General features: G+C 41.0%; 1 protein-coding gene across 2 annotated transcripts in view; it reads left to right on the top strand.

The window, feature by feature from the left end:
* EPHA4 (EPH receptor A4) overlaps positions 1-26,142 on the top strand; it is a 96,950-nt gene that overhangs the window by 2,630 nt on the left and 68,178 nt on the right. For both annotated transcript variants that reach the window (XM_073625944.1, XM_073625943.1), the window contains exons 2-3: positions 1,582-1,649; positions 4,486-5,149. In XM_073625944.1, coding sequence (XP_073482045.1) covers positions 1,582-1,649; positions 4,486-5,149 — 732 coding nt within the window. The remainder of the gene's footprint in view (positions 1-1,581; positions 1,650-4,485; positions 5,150-26,142) is intronic.

Below are 26,142 nucleotides of genomic sequence, written 5' to 3'. Positions count from 1 at the left end.
TACTGAAGCAGAGGTGACCAGAGCCGCCTTCAGATTATCTGCCCCTATGTAGACATCCTGCAGATCTGAAAGAATTCAGACCTTTGAAGGTCTGGTAACTGAGGCTAGAGAGGATGTTTCTTCTTGCTTAATAGTTTCTGGTCTGAGGAGACATTCTGTCATTTCCACCATGGGTGCCTATGACGGGTTCAATGAGTGCTAATATTGTCCCCTACCATGTCTCTGGTCCTGTGTGTCTCCATAGCTGCATGTCCAGGGTCTGCTTGAAGCCCAAAATTGGGACTGTTGAGCTTTAAATGGTGGATACTCTTGTAAGAAGTACATATCAAGGTATCTATCTATCTATCTATCTATCTATCTATCTATCTATCTATCTATCTATCTATCTATCTATCTACTATTTGTCTATCTATCCATCCATCCATCACTGTGTCACCATGTCTGTTATTTGGCCCCCCTTTTATCACTCCATCCACTTACATTTCATGTATTATACATATGGCTGCATTGCCCTGGATCTCTCTCTACATGCCAGTGTGTGTAACGGATACAATCAGTGTAGCATCTTCGTCCCCGGACATCATTGGTTTCATACGTGTTCTTCACATCTGCCTGCTAAACTTGCCTGCCATAAAGTTGCAGTAGAATGTCTGCCTTCTCTCGCACACAAGGGGTTCTGTGCCTTTGAATGCTGATCACGTCTGCGTTCCCCTCTCCCCTTATTCCCCTCTTTTTGTATAAATTGAGCCCCATTGTTCTCTTTGTAGCTCCAATCTACCTTATAATAATCTAGATGGACGTAGATTGCGGCACACCAGAATGGAGGAGGGGAAATGAAGAGAAATATAAGATGGGTACAGTTTTGTACAAATGGTTGAAAAAAAAATATTACCAAGTGGAAAAAGATTACCGATCGAATGCAGAGAAATGCCGAAATCCAAACTAGCCATTGTGTCATCATAAAATTACAGATCTAAGTGATGACTTTCTGGGTAGGCTTTCCATGGACAACTAAAAAAAATGGATACAGGCCATATATATATATATATATAGTGCAGGGCTTTAACAGGTTTTTTAGCAGCATTGAGCTGCAACTGTAGAAATGATCGATGGATTGTTGATACCCTCTATGAATTTTGCCATATGGTCTACGGTAACTGAATTCTTCTGCAACATTCCTGTGTTAAACATATTGATTAAAGCTAAGGAACTAGTTAAAACCCCTGACATGGGGGCTAGTCTGACTCCCGTCTGTCGGCACATTATCACAATGCTACACGGTGAATAACTGGTACCATTATCAATATGATGAATAATAAATCTGGGACTATTTAATACATTAGCAGAAGAGAATGACAAGTACCCTTTGTCTACAAAGCACATCAATTATGTAAAAGAAGGGAAAACATATATATAAATATGATTTTATATATATATATGTGTATATATATATATATATATATATATATATGTAAAAAAAAAAATATCTGAGCTAGCATTCCCAGATGGATCTCAATCATAGACTATTGTGCTCCATTTCCCGTCCATGTCACTCACGGTATACCTGCTCTTTTCTTTCAGTTACCCTCTTGGATTCCAGGTCTGTGCAAGGAGAGCTTGGCTGGATAGCCAGTCCTGTAGAAGGAGGGGTAAGTCCTTGATTTGGTACAATTAAGAGACTCTAATGGGATGATTGGCTCTCTATACCGATTTCAGAAAGGCTCATTTTTGGTTGATTGTGCAGAGAGGCTTATTACTTCTGCGGCCCACCATATCAATTACCTTTTGTGCGCCCTGAAACCTAATATTTTAGGGGGATAACCATTACGGGATTGACTGACAACCTAAAGTGAAACAAAAATGTAAATTGTTTTCTTTTTAGTAAAAAAAATAAGATAAAAGTGAATAGCTGCCTAAACTAGGTAATAGAATACCATTGTGAGCCTATGAGAATTTGTTACTATTTGTCCTTTATAATATGAGACTCCTTGTGGGCCATCAAGGCAAGGAGGGGTGATGTGCTGCAACCCGTGGCAACCAAGCGGCTTACCTGCTTCGCTCCACGTTGCTGATTTTTGAATTATACCAATACTAAAACACAATACATGTATATTGTGTAGCTGTAAATTTGACATTTACTCAGCACGCTTCTTACAGTGTTTGTTGGTTTTATTCTGTTTCTCAAGCATTTCGCTGTGGTTTGTTGTTAAAAATACCTAAGTTAGCTATTTAACCTATGTATTGGTGAGCAGAACAAAGTTTAACAATGGTAAGTATACTCCTGAAATGCCATGGTATTTGAAGAGCTTTTATCCCCGCTCTTCTCTAAAGCAAAGCATGCAGAATGCACAGCCTGCTAACAATGGTAATTTCAGGGCACTCACGTATATTTTACACAAGGCCCGAAAGATGCCATCGCATGCAGCAATGGCATCATTGTTAGACTTACCGTCTGCCCTCCCTGCTTTTTTTGCCTGATTATGGTAGAAGATGCCAAGCAGGGATCCTATAGCTCTGAATAGCATTGCAGTGCTACTTTTTGTTTAATCTATAACAAATAATTGTCAAAGAATGAATTGCTTAACAGAGAAGTTCCTTCAACTCAGGACTTACATTGTCCTCCACAGTAAGGAATACATTACCTGAGGCAGGCAAGGATACATGTAAGGCTCAGTCATGTGACTCCAGGTCTAGGAATAAATGGCCTGAAAATAAGACCACAAACATACAGTGAGCTCCAGTTTGTGGAGTTTTTATGTATAAGTACATCTTGAGATGTTCTAGTGGTTTTAGCAGTACATCTTGAGATGTTCTAACAGAAGATTCATGATTTCACGATGGCTGACTGGCACCTGGAGGCGTAAATGGCTGACATTTACCTCAGACTCTTCAGTGTGCATCGCTGTTCTCCGGCCTGTAGAACTTATTCAGAAACAGCCTGTCCTATTCCCACACTGTGCAATACAAAGGGACAATCGCTCATTCTGTATGCCAAGGGCAAGAAGTATAGTGGAAACCGTACAACAATGTAATTTGGGTTGACCTTGAGAAACATAATACATGTTTCTCATCGCAGACAGCGTGAGCTGTATAATGGTTTAATTGGACCACATAAATTACATTTTTTTTTTTTTATAATAGCAGCACGAAGGATAAAAATGCTTTACCTCATAGTGTCCAGTGAGACATAAACGTTTCTTCCTAATGGACACGTGTTCTTTGACTGCACTTTTGCATCAAACCTGATTTATATGTCTTGGGAATAGGGCATCATAGTATACACGCATATGCCTTTTTTTTTTCTTGTTCAGACAATTTATATTTCAAATTTGTGTTTACTTCATTCGAGTCATTATGCAAACCTATTTATTATGAATTTTCCTTTAAACATTGTTTGTGACACATACTGTTTATATATCCACCATCCTGCAGCATAAGAATTTATTGCTCTTTCAATCCGCTGTGTTTATTTCTATAGAGACATATAAGTTTGACATTGACTTATAGGTTGACATAATATGAATTTCTTGCATTACTGGTAATATTGAGAGTGTCAGGGCTGCAGTAATGTTTAAGTGACGCTGATTTCAGTTGCCACTTTCCTGTCTCCCTACGGACGTGACAGTTTTCTCCAAGCCCAGCAGACGCATGCATGCTATTTTTATACTGCTGGTGAAAAATTTAATAGTACATGGACAGTCAGGGATCCTCGGTAGATTGCATTTTCCTTTTACAGTTACTTGTTTGATCTGCATTGTATTTTAGTAGATCTAAATAAAGGACATTTTTCTTAGTAGGTACACAGTTTACATATTTGTAGCACAGAGCAAATCCAGCTGTGATGGCCCTTAGATTTGGTGGTAGTGGGTTCATTCGCATACTTTAAGCTTTTTAGGATATGACCTTATTAGGATCACACAGATTGGTTGATATGAGCAGCTAAGGTGCTTATGGCTTTGTTGACTGCCTCTGGTAAATGTCATATATCCTCTGTGACCAACAGGGGGCAGTAGTAAAGGATTCAGTTGCCAGCTAAACTGGCATCTGCCTATGCGTCTGCTATTATGTTAGGAAATTGTAGCTGAGTTTTGTATATATATATTTTTTATACTGTGGCAATACTTTGTGCGATGACACTTGTCTGATGTTGCTCTCTTGTGCTTCATTTACATCTGCAGCTAAGCTTAAAATTGCTAGTACAGTCTTTTCCTAAAGCATATATTTTAACTTATTTAATATACAAAGGACAATGCACTTTTGCAGACAGCTGTAATCTATGGCAAGCAATCTGAAAAAAATATTTCACATTATCTGGTTTAAGCAAAAGCCTGTCTTCTATAGGTTAGCGGACATTACACATCGACACTGATCTCTGCAGTGCTAGGTGTTATGTGGCCTATATGTCACAAAAGCTAATTGCTTTTATTGCTTAGTTGTGCCAATAAAAATTTGAAAACTAAATGTAATTTTTTTTTTTTATTACAGTGGGAAGAAGTGAGCATCATGGATGAGAAAAACACTCCTATACGAACCTATCAGGTCTGTAACGTAATGGAGTCAAGCCAGAACAACTGGTTACGGACTGACTGGATCCCCCGAAGTGGGGCACAGAGGGTGTACGTTGAAATCAAGTTCACCCTAAGGGACTGTAATAGCTTGCCTGGTGTGATGGGAACTTGCAAGGAGACATTTAATCTTTACTATTATGAGTCAAACAGCGATAAGGAACGATTTATCCGCGAAACTCAATTTGTCAAAATTGACACTATAGCTGCTGATGAAAGCTTCACCCAGGTGGACATTGGAGACCGGATAATGAAGCTCAACACGGAGGTCAGGGATGTAGGTCCACTCAGCAAGAAAGGTTTCTACTTGGCCTTTCAGGATGTGGGAGCATGTATCGCCCTTGTGTCTGTCCGTGTTTTCTACAAGAAGTGTCCATTAACTGTTCGGAACCTGGCCCAGTTTCCTGACACCATCACAGGTTCTGACACCTCCTCACTGGTAGAAGTCAGAGGATCTTGTGTCAATAACTCTGAGGAGAAAGATGTGCCTAAAATGTACTGTGGAGCCGATGGCGAGTGGCTGGTGCCTATTGGGAACTGCCTGTGTAATGCCGGGTATGAAGAGCGCAATGGGGGGTGTCAAGGTAAGAGCCTAAACTGTATGTTTCCATCTGGTGTATAATAGTGTAATTGAAAGTGCCATAAGATTAATGGAAACAAGCCATTAATTAGCAGATCTCTTGGGAGGGCTGTTGACAGAAGGGTTGCACACACAAGGCCAAAAGGTCCAGGTGGCAGGGCTGGCACAAGACATAACTTGAACAAATGGCATGGCAGAAGGCAGGGAAGACATATTCAGAGACTAGCTCTGCACAGATGATGGTGAATCCACCATGCTCACATCTGATAAGGACGAAACCTGCCATGGAAGGATCTAGGACCCATGCATTTCTTGCTGTTTGCTGGTCTACTTGCTTTTATGTGCTTTTGAAAAGCAGTATGGTTTCTAGTAGTCTGCTTGACCCTTAATAGGAAATATTTGCATAGAATGTAGAAATGTTAAAAGTTTATGGGATTTTTTTATTAACTCAGAGATCTGAAACCTTTGCATAGAACACCTACTTACTAACCTACTGCATCAAACATGTATTTTTTAATGCTGAATAGAGTAGTACATTCCAAATATTATTTTACGTGAACTATGCTAAACTTAACGGTGGTGGAATGATAATGTCTGAACATTCTAGAATTACAGAAATTTGACCTTCAAAAATATATGAGCTTGAAATTGTTAAATATTTACTTAAATCTTGAGTAAAAAAACTCCAAAAAACTGTTATTGATTTACTCCTTTCTATACTGATGTGGTCTTCGGAGAAATGGTAGATACTAAGAAGAAGAGTAATTCATAGTGACTATGGTTTGGCCTTTAAGTGCACATATGTGTCATTGTGTATATGTGTGTGTGTGCCGAGCACAGTAGCAGCCTGTGTGTGATACACCTGAAAAGGCCCTTGTCTTCAGTTCACAGCAATATGTATCTTGGCTCCAGGGCAGGTCTGTACTGGAGTCTAGACACTTGCATAAGGCCTTGTTTTATGGCTTCTAGCGTTGGACCTAAGAGCAGGGCAATCCATTTCCTATTCCCTTTTCTTTGTAGTGAATTAGGTTGCATTGTTTTTGGCACAGTGGCTGGCAGCTCGCTCTACTGGTTGCAGTTCTTGGAGAGGCCTAACCTTGGCATGTGTTGTTAGGATGGTCCAACTATATTTGTTGAGAAAAAAATAAATAAAAATGACACTGGAAAAAATAAATCCTTCTTTTGGCCAAGCTACTGACTGTTAAGGAGAATGGAGCTTTCTAAGAAGCAACAGGTTGTCTGTGATCTGTTTAACTGAAAGGACGGTGCAGGCTCTTATAGGCTTTGGCACTCCTTTATGGCCCAAAGGACCATAATCCCAGCACAGGTCTTTCATCACATTACTTCGGGTTCACCTCTTCTGTGTAGAATTTATGGCACCAGCCTTAAATTGATCCAGGCTGCAAAGCCTTTGTCAGATGGTGTCCTGTGGAAGGAGATAATTAGTAGTCACACAAAAGTGCCTATGAAAAAGGCCAATTAAACATATCTAACTGTGATAGGGTGGCTATATATATATTGTGTTTGTATAAATGGACACTTTATATGTTTATATACATGTGTTGTACATTAAGTAGGCTGACATTGATGTTGATTGAATAGACTGGCATTGATGTTGCGCATTTCAACTTCACAACTTTTTTTTTTTGTATGCTTTGTTGCATCCTCTTATGGGCTCAGCATCTGGCATACTGACCACCATTTGGCCGCCTGTACACTATTGCTGACCTAGCTTATATGCTCCTTCATGTCAGGTTTCTATGCTGGTTATTAAATTATCTTCATTCATGGAGTCCTTTGGGATCACCCTCTTCAGTGGCCATTTTGGACCCGGATCTTATATAGATAAGAGCTTTGGGCGTGGATTTGAGGAAAATTAATTGCCCCTTTGAGAGGATAAGAAAGATACACCAGCCTGGAGGTTGCGACCCCTGCCAGCAGGTTATTCCCTGATTGTCCTTAGGAGGTTGGAACCTAGCAGACTGAAGACAAGAGGGAGGTCCTGAGGTCACTCAATCCCTCATCTATCTTCTTTCTGTCATTCCCCAGTCACAGGCCATGATTGATTAAGATCTTCAGTTTGACAAAGACCTGCTGAGTGTCAGTGGATGAGGGTCAGGGGCAGGGAATCTCCAACCTGAAGGCTTTTAACTCCATTGGCACAGGATAGTCAGCAATACATTGATTTCAGGTCACACATCATTTTCCCAGGTGACGGTTATATAATTGGAAAGATAATCATCAAGTTTTATGTAATTATCCTTATAAATAGTAATCATTTAAATGTCCTACACACACCTACATAAAATACATGCACAACAAGCAGTTATGTTAATGAGAAACATCTGTGAAATATATTCTTATATTTAGAAGTTGGGCTTGGCATTACTTTTGGAGGCTGGTAATACAATCTGCAACTCAGGTTACTAAAAGTGTTGTGAGAATGTATAAATGTATATTTTAGTCATGGTAAAGGTAATTGCTAACTTACACAGACATATTTTGTTTCAAATTAAAATATGTATGTTATAAGATACATACTACATGTGTGCAATAGGGATCCTCAAGATCTTGCTAGAGGTTCTTTGAGCAATTTCTGCCTCTCAGATAACATACCATTGACCACCAATGTATGAGGACACTGTGGTTGTCCATTGACCACCAATGCGAGGGAGCAGTCCAATATTTATGGTCTGCATCTCTTTTCTGGCCAGTATCATTTATTTCTGTACTCTTAAGTGCACCACATTCCTTATTAGTTTATATAATCCTATATTCACAACTTGCAGCTTACATTAAAGTCCCTTGTGGATATAATAATCAGCGGGAGTTCCCTGGAACCTAAAAGTCATTTGAAGGGTTCCTCCATATTAAAAAGATTGAGAAAGCCTGGTCGAGGGAATCTTAGCGCCTTTCTCAGTTTGTGAGTTGTATTGCCCTCAGTTTTTTGTAAAAAGAGCAGCAGGTGAATAATATTCAGATGTGCAAACAATTATTTATGTAACTACTTGATCACCTCATGAATATTCAAGAGTCTTATCTCCCCACTGTCAACGCTGCCTGGAAACCATGTTTGCTTGCTAGGAAGTATCTCCTCCTGTTTTTGACTCTCTCTCATGAATGGAGATTGTCAGCTGTCTTTGGAGCATCTCCTATTCTTCTGTTGCATTGCTTATTTACATATTTCTATATGATTCCTTGTACATTATACAGATTTCCCCCTCCCACTTCTGCACATCTGAACGTTTACTTTTCTGAAAGCGGATGAGAATAACTCAGGAGCAGGACCTCTTTTTGTAGTTTCTGAAGGCCTATCTATGCAAATGTATTCTTTCCTTCTTATCTGCCTTAAGTTCAAAATGAGGAACTCTCTCTGCGTTTTGCTTCTCACTCCCCCCCACCTCCTGTGACTTTCTTTTTTTCAGAAGGGTTGAGGGGGGCTTACATTGGACTGTACTGAGTGTGCTTGCTTTATATTTCGTTTTACAGATCTGCATGATTATGTTAAGGGGTTTTCTGCTGGAAGGAAGGAGGATTGTGGGGGTTTGCATTTATTCACTTTTTAATAAGAGGCTATCCGCAGGATAAACAGTAATTAGGACGCCAAACAGACTCGCTGAGGCGATCTAACTTTTTTATTCCAATCAGCGTGAAGTCCTGGCTCACGTTTTCAGAACAGTTCATTGGTGGCAGCACAGGCATGTTTATAATGGTCTTGGCACAACTGGTTGCCCCATTTTGAGGTGAGACCTTTGGATGACATTCTACATCTTCATGATGATGAGATCACTCTCTCTCGGCTTACATCATTTCTCATGTGCTTTAATGGTGATATATTTGCCTGGTTTACCTTCCCTATACAGCATGTACATTTTATGATGTCAGAAAGACTGACCTATTATGTAAAGATCCCTTTCTTCCCACAGAAGTACATTCAAGATGAGTTTATTCAATGCATGTCCCGTCATGCTTCATTTCTGCAGTATGTATGCTTTTTGAAACTGTTTAGCATGCCCAAATATCATAGCCTTAGGGCTCATTTACACTTGCTTCAACATATGGCATTGGACATGCTTTTTTAAAGCACTCTGAATGCCAATCAAAGTACCTGTCACTAAATAAAATGGTTACCTTACAGCCCTGTTCACACTGTTGTGTTTCCTTTGCTTTAAAAATTATACTCTTTGTCACTTTCTTGGTGCTTCAAAGGGTCACCAAAGCCTCCATGTCTATGACAAAGCTCGTCTACAGCACCTGAAGCATTTAAGGGGCTTTTATTCAGCTTTAGCTTCGCTTTGTGTTGAAGGTATTGCAGGTATAAGATATCCCATGATGCACTGGGAAACCAACAAGTGAACCAGAAAGATGTCATCAGCAGTCAATTCTGGTTTTTATATATATATATATATATATATATATATATATATATATATATATATATATTCTACAAGTGTGTGGTGCAGACGTTACATCTGGTGTGCAGCATGGAGCAACAGAAAGAGGTCCAAACTGGAGGAAAGCAGCTATTAGACAGCACACGTGGTGTGCAACATGGGAACGCTATAGCAGAAGGTGAGCAGGGATCGGAGAGAGAGGACTCAGTGGCAGAGGATCAGCAGACCTGCGGGATCGGAACAGGAGAAACTAGCAGATGTCACACTTGGTGAGCAGGGTGGGAGCAAGATAGCAGGAGGTGAGCAGGGCCTGGAGAGAGAGAGGAGGATCAGCTAAACAGGGGATCAGCAGAGCTGGGTGTTACTAGCTCTGTGTGAGTGAGTGGGGGATTAGCAGAGCTGAGGCGAGGGATCTGCAAAACTGGGGGTACTAATGAGCAGGGGATCTGCAGAAAGAGGTACCAATGAGCAGGGGATCTGCTGACTGAGGGTACTAATGAGCAGGGGATCTGCTGAATGAGGGTAGTAATGAGCAGGGAATCTGCTGACTGAGGATACTAATGAGCAGGGGATCTGCTGAATGAGGGTACTAATGAGAAGGGTATCTGCTGAACGAGGGTTCTACGGGTCTCCTTTAAAACAAATAGAAGATCAACACACAGGGCATTTTCCAAGCTTCAAAAAAGCATCACAGAAGCATGAAACACATTAAAAAGTTTATTGAAGCAGTAGGCGTTTTAATGTGTGTAAAAAGTCAAAGCAAGTGCAAATGAGCCCCTCAAGCTGTTTGGGGGCTACCAAACCCTAGAAGATGGCATATATTGCTTGGGCTCGTAGTTTCTGCACACCTCCAATGGTGCAAGGTTGCAGTTGACTCACCTTTATCAATAAAGATGTGTTTGGTTGGATGCTTGCAGGAAAAATATCCTACTGTTGTTTGTTTTTTGTTATTTGTAGTTTTAAACCAAATCGAAAACGTATGATTTGGTATCTAATTCTTTCACACAAAGTCTGAATGAGCAGGCACATAATCCTGATTTTTGCAAGCATCTGAGTCCATTTTGTTCCTTTAGCGACCCTCATTTTGAAATCTGTGGAAATATCCAAATTTTCATGCTAAGAAGATCTGATTACTCCCACGGCCAGGGCATTGCGCTAAAGGCTGGGTGGTGCTGCTGGCTTAATGAATTTTCCAACATATTATTAGTCCAGGTAAAAAATGTAGAGAAGTCTAGCTCTCTAGAGACAGTAAAGGCTGAATTATATTACCAGCTTTCAGCAATTTTGCTTTTGTGGCTGCTTTAGAAGGGATTTTCCAGTGTCCCACAGGCACCCTCCGGGCTAATCCACCCCTCCCCATACAATTTGTTTCCAGGTTTATGTCTGAGCAGCAATGGGAAAAAAATAAAACAGACTTCATCAACTATTGAAACTTCGTCTCCTTTTCGAAGTGTGCCAGCAATGGACCAAAACGAGCAGGGCCACTGCAAATAAATTAGCATGTCAATGCTTCCCTTGAATCAATACTCTTTCTGTTTTTCCTGTGCCTCCTATTTTTTTAATCACCCCCATCTGCTTTCTGTTTTTTGGCGTTCCCTTTTCTCTGCTGTGCCACCTTCACCCTCGCCCCAGATTTCTGGCACTGGATACTGGAAGAAATGTGTCCAGATGATCTGTCTGTGCTTGGAAAAGAGGATGTCATTTTTATTTTAATTCAACAAGCTTCCTAAGAACCAGAAACCTAGAGAGCAATCAAATGAGAACGTGTGGAATAAATATTGTTTCTCCTTCCAGTACAGATATCAAAAGGGAGACCTGCCTGGCAAGGAAAGGGTTGCTTTATAATTTATGTATTGGGGATTGGATATTTTAGGTAATGATTTCTAGACAAAAAAAAAAAGTTTAAATTGGCCGTATGTGCCTATCTAGGTAGTGTGGAGGTTAACAGACTAGCGTTAACGAAAGCAACCATAGTCCTTGCTGTTGGTTGCAGTGATTTACATGCATGGTTGAAAATCTTTGGATAGATGGCTTTGAAAAAGTAGGCAGCATTTGAGTTGGTGTTCAAAACTAGTGAATATAATAAGAATAGTCATTTGTTAGTTCCATTATACTCAATGAGAGTTTCTCCTCTGTATTTCCAGCCTAAAGCAAAGGCTAGTTTTCGGAAGGCTTAGGTCCATTTTTTTTCAAGACAGCCACAGACGTTAGATTATCACTGCCAGTTGCAAACCATTTTGGTCTGTTAAAGTGGTTGTAAACCCTTAGGCCCCTTTCACACAGCCGGACCGATTTGGTCCACCTGTCAGTTTTTTTAGGCGGACCTGATCGGAACCCTCCATTGCCCTCAATGGAGCGGCTGATGTCAACAGACGTGTCCGTTGACACCCAGCGACATGTGATCCTATCCGCTAAAAACAGACGGATGGGGTATGGGATCCGACGACACGAACGCCCCATAAAGAACAGTGGGCTATGTCTGTGTTCGCTCTGCATAAGCGGAGTGGACATGGACCTGTCATCCGCCTGCTCAGTGGGGATCAGTGGACAGATTTCCCAGCTGAGCAGGCAAATCCTCCCACATAAATTGCACCTGTTTATCTGCAGTCTTCTCTTCTCTACAGCTGTCCAAAGAAAAAAAGGAACAGAGACCTGGAGTTACATTCTGCAGAGCTCATTGAGGAGAGCTCTGAAAGCTGAGGGAGGGGAGGGAAGGGAAGGGACACCCCCCCCCCTTCTCGCAGCACACAGGAACAGAGCTGAGGCTGTCACCATTTTTCTCCTGGTGTCAGGAAAACTTGTCAACAGTGATTAGTTGCCGATAGCAGAGGAACGAAGCAGCAGACAGAAATGACACTTAGAGGTTGATGTACTAAAGGCAAATCCAACCTGCACTACAAGTACAGTATAGTAGATCTGAGGGAAAGCTCTGAAATGATGGGAAGCTTTGATGATTTTATCATCCAATCATGTGCAAGCTAAAATGCTGTTTTTTATTTTCCTTGCATGTCCCCCTCAGATCTACAGCGACTTCACTGCAAAGTGGATTTGCCTTTAGTAAATAACCCCCATAGTGTTCTTAATGAGACACGTACACACTATAGAGGGTTATGCCTTGTTCATTTTTCATGCCTGAGGTTTACAACCACTTTAAGGTGACAGTCGCTAAAGATAACTTCATAAATAGCAAATACCCCAGGCTTGGCATTCTCTAGATGGAAAAACTTTTTTCACTTAAGGCAGGGGTGGACAAATTTATTATGGAACTCAGGAGCCAGTCTGTCCAATCCCAGTGGGATATTTTTTTAAAGAGCCAGCTCCATTGACAACTAGAGAACCTTATAAATTAGGCACCAGCTGTAATTTTTCTGAGCGTTGGCTACTCTGCTCCTGAGAGTTGTCCAGCTCTGAGTTAGGCTGGGTTCACACTAGTGCGAATTGAATGCGGATTTGTCCGCATCCAATTCGGACAGCAGGAGATTGTGACCGGCTCTCTATGGAGCTGGTTCACATATCTGCAGGGGCTCCGGTGCGATTTGCACAGGAGCCCTCTGCGTCTTTTGGTCCGTTTCAGGTCTGAATTCAGCCAAAAATTTGGGCTGAAATTGGATCTGGAACAGGGACGCATCGGACTCCTGCTGTGAGCCGCTGCCTGCTCATATGTGAAGATGACCATTGCCGTATGACCGAGTTGGGTTTTTTCTTTTGCGAATATTGGCTGATAATGAACAAACCTGTTCATGCCCATGCATTTTGATGGTACTTGTTTGTGAGGTCATATCCAAGTTGATGGATTGATGATCCAGACATGCTGGTCATGCAGCACTGCCAGGCTCTCCATCTGCACTGCTTCAGCAGAACAGCTTGGTCAGGAATTTTCCCCCACATTTTACTGAATTGAATATGAAGGAACTGCAGCAGATTGATAGACTTCTTACTGCTAACTCTGCTCCGTGTACTGCCCCGTATGATCATTGTCAGCACATGCGCACTGCAGCAGAACTAGATCGGCAGCTAGCGCTGGCCCTCTTTTTCCCAGAATGCCACTGATTACTTCTCTCTGAAAATGCTAGTTTTCTTGGTGTTATGTTGCTTCTAAATCAATAGCCTCTATGCCATAACCTAGAACAATGCTTGCAAATTGGAACATCTGAAGTCAATATCTGCAAGGTTTAGAGGGTCAACATGACATCTTGACAAGTAGCATTTTCAGAAGGAGAGGTCAGCCATGGCAATTTTCTCTAGTGACAGAGTGACAGGTTCTCTTTAAATATTCTTTTCAAAGAACACATAAATCCATTGATTGGTATTAGGGCATCTACCTAGAATTTAGCTTTAAGGGGACCAGGGGACGCTACTCAGGGCACATACTTACATGCTCCTGAGATACAGGCATGCATGTCTACACACATCTGTCAAAGCACAAAAGGGTAAATTGTATTGACATTCAATTGAACTTTCATGTGTATGCCTCCCTGTGGATCTAATGTTCAGATGATCATATGGAGCAAAAATTGCATTTCACTATCCGATCAATATCTGAATCTGAATGAACACCTGTCATATACTCACCTCCTATCTGTTGATTATTTTTTTTACCATACAATCTAATATTGCTCTTTAAAGCCAGACATATACAGTACACCTTACAGATTTGGAGATACTTTTTGTATGATCAGATCTAATAATGATTGCCTTGCAATGCTTTATTCTAGATTTCTAAAAGAAAGATGTTGTTTTTATGCTGGCTTGTTCAGTAACACAGTGGTTTGGGAGTTTACTGAGCCCAAATTTGTCAGAACAACATTCAGTCCATGACCTAGGGATTTTATTCCTTGGGCAATCAGCAGGTTGTGGCCAGACAAATTAGGCATTTTGTTTATCCTTGCACAGCATGTGAGGTGTCCGGTGATTCAGAGCCTGGGATCCTGGGTGGAGGGTGTAACAGGCTGAGAAGGGTGGCTCCATGCTGCACCACCTTTGACGCTGGGCTGAGCTCTTTATGTTTTGTAGAAGAACCTTGCCTTGTTCTCGTACTGCACGTTAAGTACATAGTTTGTGTTGTAGAAACATAGAAAACTACTTCCTTCCTCTGTATTTGTGTTGCTCTTCCTATTACTGCTAGTTGGCTCGCTGCTGATAAGAATTCCTTGCTATTTTTCACCTCTCAACCCCTCCAGGGAGAGCTCACAATCCGTTACATGTTTGTCTCTTGGCCAAACGCAGTATGGGAACGACAACAGAATTCTTACAATTGCTGACCATAATAAAAAAAAAAAAAAAAAAGAAAGCCACAAAAAGACACAATACACTGAATGCTAAACTTTTTGACACTGCGTTCCGTAAACCTTGACATAAAAGATTATGTAATTTATGATCTAGTCTTGGCAAGATCATGCCATGAACTGGTTTATCTTGTACTTGAAGGACTGATTGATTGTTTACCCTTGGCAATAAAAAGAAAAAAAGAATTTAGATCTAGCATCCAGTCAGAAACTATCATTTATTGGTCTAATGGTCTAATTTTTTGAAAGATGGCATCTGATTGGTTGCTGTTGGTCATTGCTCCCAGCACGTCAGTGGTGTGTATAAGTTACACCCAGATCAGTCATGTTTAAATCAAGTAGATTTAGATTTTCGAACAAGTATGTGGCGCAAGGGTCTACTACCTATAAATCATTTTGTTTACATGATCGGGCAGACCCTTGCAGTGCATACAGTAGTTGTTAATCTAAAGGAGATTGTAACGCATGTGGCCAGCTTTTAGAAAGTTTGAGGATCGGTCCTTTTTATATGAAAGATGTTTCTCAGATCAAACCAGAATCTATAGAGCTTGAATTGTTTGCCTGTATTCTGTTGCCCAAAATCATTGATGGGAATCTGCACTGAGAAAAATACATTCAATGGCATTTCTGACCTCTCTTGAAAAATACTAGTTTCCTGGCTGACAGGCTAATCCCAAAACAAGTATGAGGATTAAGTGTACTGAATTTGCTTGCTGCCTACTGGCTCTGTACCAGGGTAAGCCAAGAAACTAGCATTTTCAGACGTAGGTTGGCATAGCAGATGTAACATTTCTCTCTGTATTTGTTCCTTTGCATGTAATTGAGGCATTAGATTAGACCAGGGGTGTCCAAACTTTCCAAACAAAGAGCCAGTTTACTGTCCTTTAGACTTTAGGGGGGGGGGGGGGGGCAGCAAGAGTGGAAATTTTGCTGGTTTCAGTTAGAATAAACATCACCACATTTTAGCAGTAGAGGGAGGAATGGATGTCACTTGGCAGAATAGGGCCTTGAATCAGTAGGAGGAATGGCGCACCAAGGGCTCGATAAGGGCTGCAATTTGGAGACCACAGGATTAAACCAACCTTTCCTGATCTTTTTAACATGGAGAAACCCTTGAAATAACTTTCAGGTCTCAAGGAACCTTTCCCAAAAATGGCTATATCTGCAACTCACATTACATTAGTGTGATAACAATGATTATTGGTGTTAGTGGTTATTTACGTGGGAGGAAGAAATTACTCATAGTTCAAGGAACCTCTACCTGCCTTTGGAGGATCCCTACGATACCATGGAACTCTGGTTGAGGTAGGTTGACTAGATGGTCGTTTAACATGATATCAGTTGTTCAGTTTGAGTCTAAAGAATGACTTCCTGTATATGTATATATATATATATATGGGACAGGTACACTTTAAAACCTCTTTATTCAGGAATGAAACTGGAGGAGGCTCCGTATGGACAAACATGATTACCCCAAAGAAGATGTTTGAATAAGCTGTGACACAGAGATCGGCTGTATAGTAATGGGCGTGTAGGCAGCAGAGATCAGGTTAAATAGACAAACAGGTGCTAAGCTAAAATCATAAATCAAGACAAGAAGAAAAATGTCCTGAAAGAACTATTTGTCAGCCCATCGGAAGGCCACACAGTCATAATAGGAATATTATCTCCTTCTTGTTTTTCAAGCATGTTCCGTTCAATGGCCCTGTCTGTCCCATTTATAATACATAGCGTGTGGTTTTCTCTGCTTAGGTTACATCTATTTATAGGGAGCACGGGCCATCTTCCTTGCTGTTGTAGTATAGCAGGAAATGTAAAACTTGTGTGCTATTTATAAAAAGGCCTCCAAGTAATATAGGACTTGGTGTAGAAGTGAACACTTCAGAAATGGCAGTTTCCACAATGAATATGAAGAACCCATGAGAGAGCGACAAGCGGCTTTGTTGACCGCCTTCTGATAATGCTAGTTTTCTGGTCTCAATGCTTTGAGTCACTCACCAAGAACAAGCATGTAGCCAGTAAAATAAAGACAGCTGATCTCAATACATCCAGGCAGCAACCTTAGAAAGTATCGAAGCCTTTGACAGCCAGGCAACTAGAACTTTACATAGCAGGGTCCAGCAATAGCAGCCCATGTATGTACTAGCTTCCCATACTTATTCACAGCCATTGTTATTAAAAGGGCACACTTAGGCACATGCCTAAAGCAACATTGTTTTTACTCTGCCCTCAACAATCTCACAATCTAATAATAATAACTATATATGTTTTTTTTCCTGATGTTTTAGTAATGTTTACCTTTAGTTCATTAGAGATGCAACACTCAGTAGAAGGGAAAATGTTTTAGAAAAGATATGTTACACTTTTCTGCTCTGTGTAACGATCTTGCACAGAGTGGTCCCTCGCCTCTTTTTCTGGAAGTCCCCCACCAGCACTGCACGCTGCTTCATCCTCCAGATGCCTCCTTAGCACCCATGCACATGTGCTCCTGAGCCAGGCTGTATGAGACCATAGACATGCACAGCACAGTTTAGCCATGCTCCCTTCTCCCTCCTTACAGAAGTTTGACTGACAGCAGCAGGAGCCTATGTCTCTACTGCCCTCATTTTTTCCTGTATAAGCAGGAAGTGAAGAGAGAGGTGCTGCAACCGAGACAGCACTGGAGTGATGACAGGAGTCAGGTAAGTGTTTAGGGATGGGAAGGTAGGAAGGACAAGCATTGCAGAATTTTATACCTTAATGCACAAAATACATTAAGGTAAGAACATTTTAGACTTTAAAGCCTGTTCACATCGATTTGGGATTGCAGACGGAGTCACTGTGCTTCCAAATTGCACTGCAAAATGCAGCATGCATATCCGGGTGCCATTCATTTTCAATGGCACCTAATTGCAGTGTGGTTTTACTTTGATTGTTGTGTGATAAATTGCAGCAAACTGTATTGGGTAAAGCTTATTGCCCAAAAAAGGAGCAGGAGCTTTGTGTGATGTGGTTTGCCATGACAATCGCAGTAAAAACTGCACCGCGTTTAGGTGCCATTGAAAATGAATGGTACCCGAATATGCAGTGTGATTTTGAATCACGGACAGAATCACGGTGATTCCGCCCACAATCCCAAATCACTAGATGTGAACGGGGCCCTAAAGTGGAACTAAACACTCCTATCCTTTTCAGCCATGGAAGCTGCTATCTTAGCTTCTGTTTGATCTACAAACCTACAGGAGGCTGCACATGTGATTAAGTATGACAGCAGCTTTTTGATGTTTTGACCGTTTTGTTGGGAGCACAAGTAAATGTGACAGTATTCCTGGCATGCCAGAAATGTAACTGTCTTTTGAAACCGTTGAATCAATGGGTTTAGTTCCGCTTTAAACACATACCAGCCCATGATGTCCAACGCTGTCCTCCATGCACCTGATTCTTTGCAGGGCTTCTGTTTTTCTTCTGAACCTCCATCTTGCATTCGGGAGCCAACTGTTAGTTTCCGAAAACTCACAGCTGCCTCTCTACTGCACATGTGAGATCACAGACTTTAGGTAGACTGGCCCTATAGCCTCCTGGCATGTGTAACGTGTATCCCAGGAGGCTGCAGGCCACCCAAAGGTACGTTATCCTTTCCTAAGTGAGGACTTGGGAGCGAGTACCACAAAAAAAAGCACTTGCTTCATAATATAAAAACTTGCTATGGTCATGCATGTAGGTGGCAGTCTTGCCGCAACAGAGCACATGAGTTGTATGAAGCCTTCTACTTGGCCGGTAGACCTCCCAATTGTGTGAAAATGGCATCCGTCACCTATGATTGGTATTGCCCGACTTCTGTCCTTGGAGAGACTGCGACATTAAATCTCAGGGTTCTCTGCCCCCTTGTTTCACGCCTGAGAAACTGCTGCTTCATTATCTGCCTGGTTGTAAAGAGGTTGATTTACACAGCGCCCCGTACTGAGGGTCGCACAAAGCTCGTTAATAACCCAGCGAAGGAAGACGATCACATCTCCCCAGCCAGGTCTTCTCTGTGGACAGGAGATGAGAGTGTAGAGGGATCAGAAAATCACTGGCACTCTGCCCTGTCCCAGGACAAGGAACTCCCCTACCAAGGCACATTTCTATCCATCGCTTATCATTAATGTGCGGAGATAGGAGGAAATTCACGCCGATGCCGAGAGTCCCTCATATCTTAATGTACTGTGAGATGTATAATCAATACCTAAGCCGCATTAACTGAAATTACAGCTTGTTCCAGCGCACAATGCTGTGCCGTACTGAGAATTCTGGGATTTCATACAATCTTTATTCAGATTGATTGACTATTATAACATGCTATTCAAGCTTTGCGTTTTGTGTCATTTAAGAGCTATTTTTGGCGTCACCTGAAAACCTGCACAGACTTCAAGCTGAGACATTTCCTCATAGCAGCCACTGTTCTGACTGGTTCTCTTGCTCTTTACCTGATTTACATTTCTCAATGAATTATTTATTTCAGTCAGTTCACATCAATTCATTAGCTGCAACCTGGTTTACTCGGAAAAGGAAAGAGAGAATATTGAACCGGACAATGGAGTAGGTTGTGTTGGCATGTCTGATATCGATTGGTGGTTTCTATGTTAAGTGCGACGAAATAATGGAAGTCATGTTTGTTTCTTTTAGGAAGGCCCTTAATAATATTCAGCATTTATCTGGATATTTGCATTGCATCTGTATAGGAGCTTTGTTCACAGAAGGGCTCATATTAAGCTTCATATGACAGGTCAATGGTCCTATTAGGATGCTTAGCAGCTATTGTGTGATAATGGGGTTACAAAGGGCACAATATATGCCTTAAAGGCTGATATTTTATTGGAAATATAATTACTCAGTCAAGGGTCAGCATTTATTCATTTCATGAAAACACACACAAGCATAAACTCATTATACAACCGTAGGTTGTTTTTTAGCTTTGGATTGGATAGAAAATTATATATATATACACACACACACATATATTTTTTTTTTGTTTTTGCTTTATTTTTTTGCACTTTCAATGTCCCTTTTTTGGAGATTTCCTCGCAACTTCCAGTCTCAGTGAAAGTAATAGAGAAAAACAGCAATAACAGCTAGTGGGGTTAAGCTACAATTTCTGTCCAGTTTTTGCTGCTTGTGACCCAAATGTAAATTTCCTCTCAGTTCCTGTTCCAGTTACAGTGCTGTCACCGGAGCAAGAAGTGAAAGCGGTATTAAACCAAAAAGCATACATGTATTGTATTACATTGCAGCTTACTAATTCTTGGATGTTATGGCTGCATTTCCTTTTTTTTGGGGGCTTTTTTTTTTTCTTTCTTTTGACCTGGTGATGGTTCAGTCAGCAAGTCTGTTGTTTTTCAGAAGCTCAAGCTCTCCAGCAGAGTGTATCAGTTTACATGGATGAGACCAATCAACACTGGCAGGGATGGCTTAAAATGGTCAACTTTGTATTACTCATGTAAAACACAAAAAAGTGTGAGCTGGAGTTTGGCTTCAATTTGTCATTGTATTCAAATCTGGTAAAACATTTAACACTCTCCCCAGAGTGACTATGCTGCTGTCTGCTATGCCCCCTGTATTCCAGAGTGGGGGCACTCTAATACAGGAACACAATATACCTGTACTCCAATCCCAATAGCTTGTACATGCATATAATCTATCAGGTGCGACCATATGTTAACACTAGAAATTCTGGATAACCCTCTGCACATCGCTGTATATCCTTTCTAGCAAACTTTGCAATGAAACACAGGGATTTTGAGTTCACATATATTGCAATACATGTTTAAGCTGGCCCACTGCGTCAAAACAATCCCTCTTATGGCCAGTCCTGCTCTGCTCTGCCAATGGAGGAAACCATGCCAACATGGGGCAAACAGACACAAAATGGGGGAGAGCTACTAGGTTCAGGTCTGGTCACTGACCTGCATTGCAGCAAAAACGAGATATACCTGGACATAAGAGGGATTACTTTGATGCAATTGGCCAGTATTGCAATATGTGTGAACAAAAAAAATCCCAGTTTTTCATTGCAAAGTTTGCTAGAAAGGGTATATAGCGGTGTGCAGAGGGCTATCCAGAATTTCTACTCTAATACAGGAGGTGTGTTACTGTCCAGATCACCAGGTGAAAACAGAGGGAAAAAGACAAAGAAAAGAAAACTAAAGCAGCCACCACATCTAATGATTGGTAAGCTGCAGTATATTATATTTTTTTAATACCGATTGAAGAAAAATCTCCCTAAGCGGTTCACATTGCAGTTAAAACCTGACAGAGGTTCTGGCCTTTCCCTACCATGTTCTCTATATAAACTATGGAATTCTTTGGGGGATAGGTCAGCATTGTTTTTCAGGATTGTTGCCTATTTATGAGAATACATTTCAGATTTTATGTTCTCATTCCTAAATACAGAAGTTTATATTAGTCTACATACTTTAGAATAGAATATTAGAATATTCTCGGTTTTGCAGCTCAGAAGCTGAGCTACAGGTTGTGACCTGCTCTTCTGCTTTTTAGCTTCACCTTAAAGTGTCTTAAAGCCACTGGCAGGTAAGGGGTGCGGGCATCTACACTACCTAGAAGTGGTGTAGCTTAACCCGATCAGGACAACCTGATATTTGGGTGCAGAGGAACTAGTAAAAGCTGCTGTAGATGTAGGCACAATTCATCTGACATTTGCGTCATTTTTGCTGTCATCAGCAAAAGCATCTTCCATAGGAATTAATGGCATATAGTGTAAAGCACACCACATTACATGACAAATGCAGAGGTAAAAAGGGCAACCATGGAGAGTATGGTAGAAGAAATACAATGTTGTCTTTAAAAAAAACATGATATTTCCAAGTCATCAGCCAATCCTCACCTAAACCTATGACAAATCTTAAAAACAGGACATTTATTCACATTTTACATTCCCCTCACAAAGAGGACAGAGGGCGGTTACAAATAGGCTTTTAGAACAAATGGTTGAGGCATTTCACAGTCCCCATAAAAATGTCAGCAGGACGCACAACCCTTTGAAATATCCTAGACTGATTTTTCTTTTCTTATTATGGGAGACCACCCATTTGAGCCGATCCAGGCCAAGGGTGGGCAGGAGATGTTATAATCCATCATGGCTACCATGTCTTCCCATGGGTAGTGTCGTGCGCAGGGAAAAAAAATAGGAGCAATGGGTGGAAAGGGGTACTGGGGTCAATTCTAGTAATGCGGATGCAACAATTCAAGGTGGACCACAGGGGGAGTTTTAACTGCTTCTCCTAAATAAAATGCACAATGCTAATTACAAAAAGTGTGACAACCTATTGGAACCTCTTGTGCATGGGAAACAACAAGTCATTTATCCCATTATCCTTGAATTGACACTAGCTCTATTTGGTGAATATAACAAAACAAAATCATTGATAGCACATATACAGTATATAGAACATAAAAAAAAGCATGATCTAATGTATCTGGGATACACATATTATAGAAAACTTCTGAAAAAGCCATATTTGGCTTAAAGTGATTGAAGATCTAGAAGAGTATAGCACAGATGTAGTGCCACCAGTTTGTAAAAATACGGGCACTTTCACTTACAGTATATATTGTCAATAGGATTAGCTTTAGGATTGGTCCTCCAGTTAAAAATATGATAGGTGGAATTATCAGTAATCCTTATGTTATACCAAGTTCATTGAGCCGTATCATATAGGTTCCAGTAATGTCGGTCAGCCCTCAGTTTAAGATAACCACAGGCGTAGTCAGATACAGAACGGGTTAAGTTCAGCAAAGTGTTATTTACTGATGGAAAATTCAGCGTTGCCGAACCTGGAGAGAGGATTTTTTTTTTCCGGCGGTAGAGCTGGAAAACTTTGTTCTGCCAACGCTTTGCTAACAACAGCTGATTCCTACGGCTCTGACGATTGCATCTTTTGAACAGATTGCTTAGTGAAGGCTGTACAGTTTGTTAGGAAGGGTTCTGAGTTTAGCTGATCTCCAGTAACCTCTTTTCTGCAGGGGCAATTTCAGTGCTATCACACATAACTGTGTCAAGGAGTCTGCTTTGACCACTGCTTAACACAAAGCGCTAGCCCTGCTTGCAGCTTCTTATTATTCTGGATGCAGTTTCTGCTCTCAGATTTGCCTTTCCGTTACCATACCTTTTTTAGATGGTATAAAACAAATCACTGTATAGCTATATAATGTGGGTTTGAAAGGAAGCTGTTATTTAAAGTAGAAGTTTACAATAACACTATAATCTCTAAATCTACAGGCATCCACGATCTAAGACTAACCTATCTAGCCCTGTAAAAAAGAAATTGCAATACATAACATATCTGAAGCCGCTCTGATCCGGTCACACGCTGAGCTGTCAGCGACAGCTTCGCTGTGGAGACGGGTGCAGAGGAGGCAGCCGGCAACGGAAGCCCCATAGTAACTCTGAGTGACGCCACTTCCCATTCATTTCCCAGCCGTTGTCAGCTGTCTCCTCTGCAGAGCTTCCACTGTTGGTGACTGGACAGGGCTAGATAGGTTAGTCTTAGATTGTAGATGCCTGTAGATTTAGAGATTTTAGTGTCAGGGTGGACTTCTACTTTAAGAATCCAAACCATATAGTCAATGTGCCTAACATAAATATGCAGCTAGCAAATCTTATTTGAATTTCATATTCTATAAGCAACCATGATAGGACATACCATTTGTGCAGACTGTGCAGCTACTCAAGGACCCTTCAAGACTTAAAGTAGAAGTTCTGGCTAATACTGTAAAAAGGTAACCCTCCTCCAACCCCCATTCTAAAGCCTAGTACACACGACCAGAAAATCGTACCAAGAAAAAAAAAGCTTTCGAAGTGGTCGTACGATAATCTGATCGTTCGTTCACAGCTTTCATCCGAAATTATCCGAAGGGACAAACACGAAATTTTTTCTCATATGATACCAAGTCATATAATTTTCATTTTAATCAGTACCTCCATTTTCGATATGGAAACTAGCATGCAAAAAAAGGAACGATCATTCATTCTATAATCTCATAGTTTGTACCAGGCTTAAGCCCTCTACTAACTATCCTGTAAAGGAAAGATGGGTATACCTACCTAATCTAAGGGCGTCCCAGGCCAGTCATGTGATCGGCTCACACCCCTGGCTTCAGAAGAGAGGAGGGACAGCGGACAATGGAACCCCCTATAGTAAATGCGTGTGGGTGATGTCACCGCCCAGGCAGTGCAGCCGTTGTCGCTGTTCTCTCCTCTGAAGCCGGCTGTTGGGGAGATCACTTGACTGGAGCCCCCTTAGATTAGGTAAGTATAAACTTCTTTCCTTTAGAGCAGAGGTCTCCAAACTACTTGTTCAGGAACTACAATTCTCATCATGCCAGTGAATGTCAATGTCAGAATTTTACAATGCCTCATGGGAATTCTAGTTCCGCAACAGCTGGAGGGCTGTAGTTTGGAGACCCCTGCTTTAGAGGATAGTTAGTATAGGGCTTAGAATAGGGGTGGGAGCAGGTTTAAGCTTAAATCGTATTAGCCTGGACTTCCACTTTAGGCTATCTATACAATGAGCAAATTTTAGCAGGTTCTTAAGGAACTGGCCGAATTTTGATTAGTGAGTGGCACCATAATGCCCGACATACTTCAATTGAAAAATCAATGAAGCCAGGCAGAAAATTGTCAGCCAAAAAACAACATCTGAATCCAGTCAGATGCAGGCTTTATTCACCGGTGGCACCAGCTGTCAGAATACAATAGCTGCAATGGGAGATTTGCCCATTCACTGTTTAATGTGGATGGAGGAATCTGATAGAGATCTATTAGGGTATGGCCAAGTTTAGGTACTCCTTTATACTAAATGCAAACCCTTTCCTTGTCTCGTAGAGTTGGGAACTACTCATTGCTATCTGGCTTTAAATCTATACACAGCAAAAAGATGTTTTTACTTGGCCCATAGTTGAATTGGGAGACTCAAAAACTGGTTCTGACACTCTCGGGAATGATGAAGATGGTTGAGCACATACATTGACAGATGCTGATGACACCATCTAATTGTATCTCCTTCTAAACCCAGGTGGATATTATTAAGCCAAGACAAGCTTGATCTGATTTGCCAGATTATCAACTTGAATGTAGGAAGTTTATGACCATTCAAAAAAAACTGGAGTCAGCATAAAAAAAAAAAACAAAAAACATGTAGCACAATCTCTGAGTAGATTTGTCGTATAGACATAACAAATTATGAAAGCAAAGACACAGGGCAGAACGCTTGTTCCGCTCCCCAGGGGTGACGATACAAAGGAAAGGGCTTCGGATAACAGGATTAGCAGTTGTCACTCAGCAGTTCACCAATTAATTAGCGGGATGCATGGGCACCCAAGAAATCGGTGCTGTCATTTTTTCCTTCACTGCATACAGGGCACTTTTAAATGCCTTCGATCAAACTGAGCTTTCTAAGCCTCTTACTAAAAAGAAGTCGGGTTCAGCTTTTAAAGGAGTTATGCCGTTTGGCATTTTCATTTTCTTGATCTCAGTGACAGCCTGCAAGCATCTGAAGTATTTCAGCTTTCTGTCATTTTGTTAAAATATAGTCACAATCCAGTGACTTGACTGTTCTTTAGCTTGCTAAAATGTGTGTTTTTTTCAACTGTTGAATACATGTATATCATTTGTATAAATCAAAGCGTGCATAATGCATGGATACTGTACTGCATAAGTCAAACGATTCCATAAAAGCATGAATATATAAATTGTTGGATTAAAATTATGGAGCCGTTATCCTTGTCTGCACTGCATGATTTGCATGGCATCCATTTGGTGCTTCAGTTGCCAGTCTGTCTCACATATATGCTTCATATTCAAACCGTAAATGTGTCTTTTAATGTATCGGTTAAATGTTTAACACTGAATGAATCAACCTGAGGGTTGATACACCCTCAGTTGACTGTGTTGAGAAAGCTCATGGTCCATCCCTGAGTTAAAAAGTTCTGTTCTACCAATATTTCCGGTCTAGTAGATATAAGTGGATGACACTAGCTTAAAGTGGAACTACACTGCATCTGCGCACCACAAACCAAAAACACTATTTCGTTAATTTCCATCCATTTCATCAATCCATATGTCCATGCTTTATGTTGCTGAGAAATCACTTTGAAAACCACCCCCCTAGCATTTCTGGTCGTGGACATCTAGAGTAAGGGCAAATGATTCATGTAGCATTTACTTCCTGAAATCCATCTGCCCTTAGCTGAAGACTCATGGGATATATGACCTCATTTGCTAGGCAAGAAACCAGAAAGTAACTGAAGAAATGTAAAAAAAAAAAAAAAAAAGTTTAAAACAA

Source organism: Aquarana catesbeiana, linkage group LG04, assembly GCF_042186555.1.
Source record: "Aquarana catesbeiana isolate 2022-GZ linkage group LG04, ASM4218655v1, whole genome shotgun sequence".
Taxonomy (NCBI): domain Eukaryota; kingdom Metazoa; phylum Chordata; class Amphibia; order Anura; family Ranidae; genus Aquarana; species Aquarana catesbeiana.
This window is presented reverse-complemented; position numbering and strand designations above follow the sequence as displayed.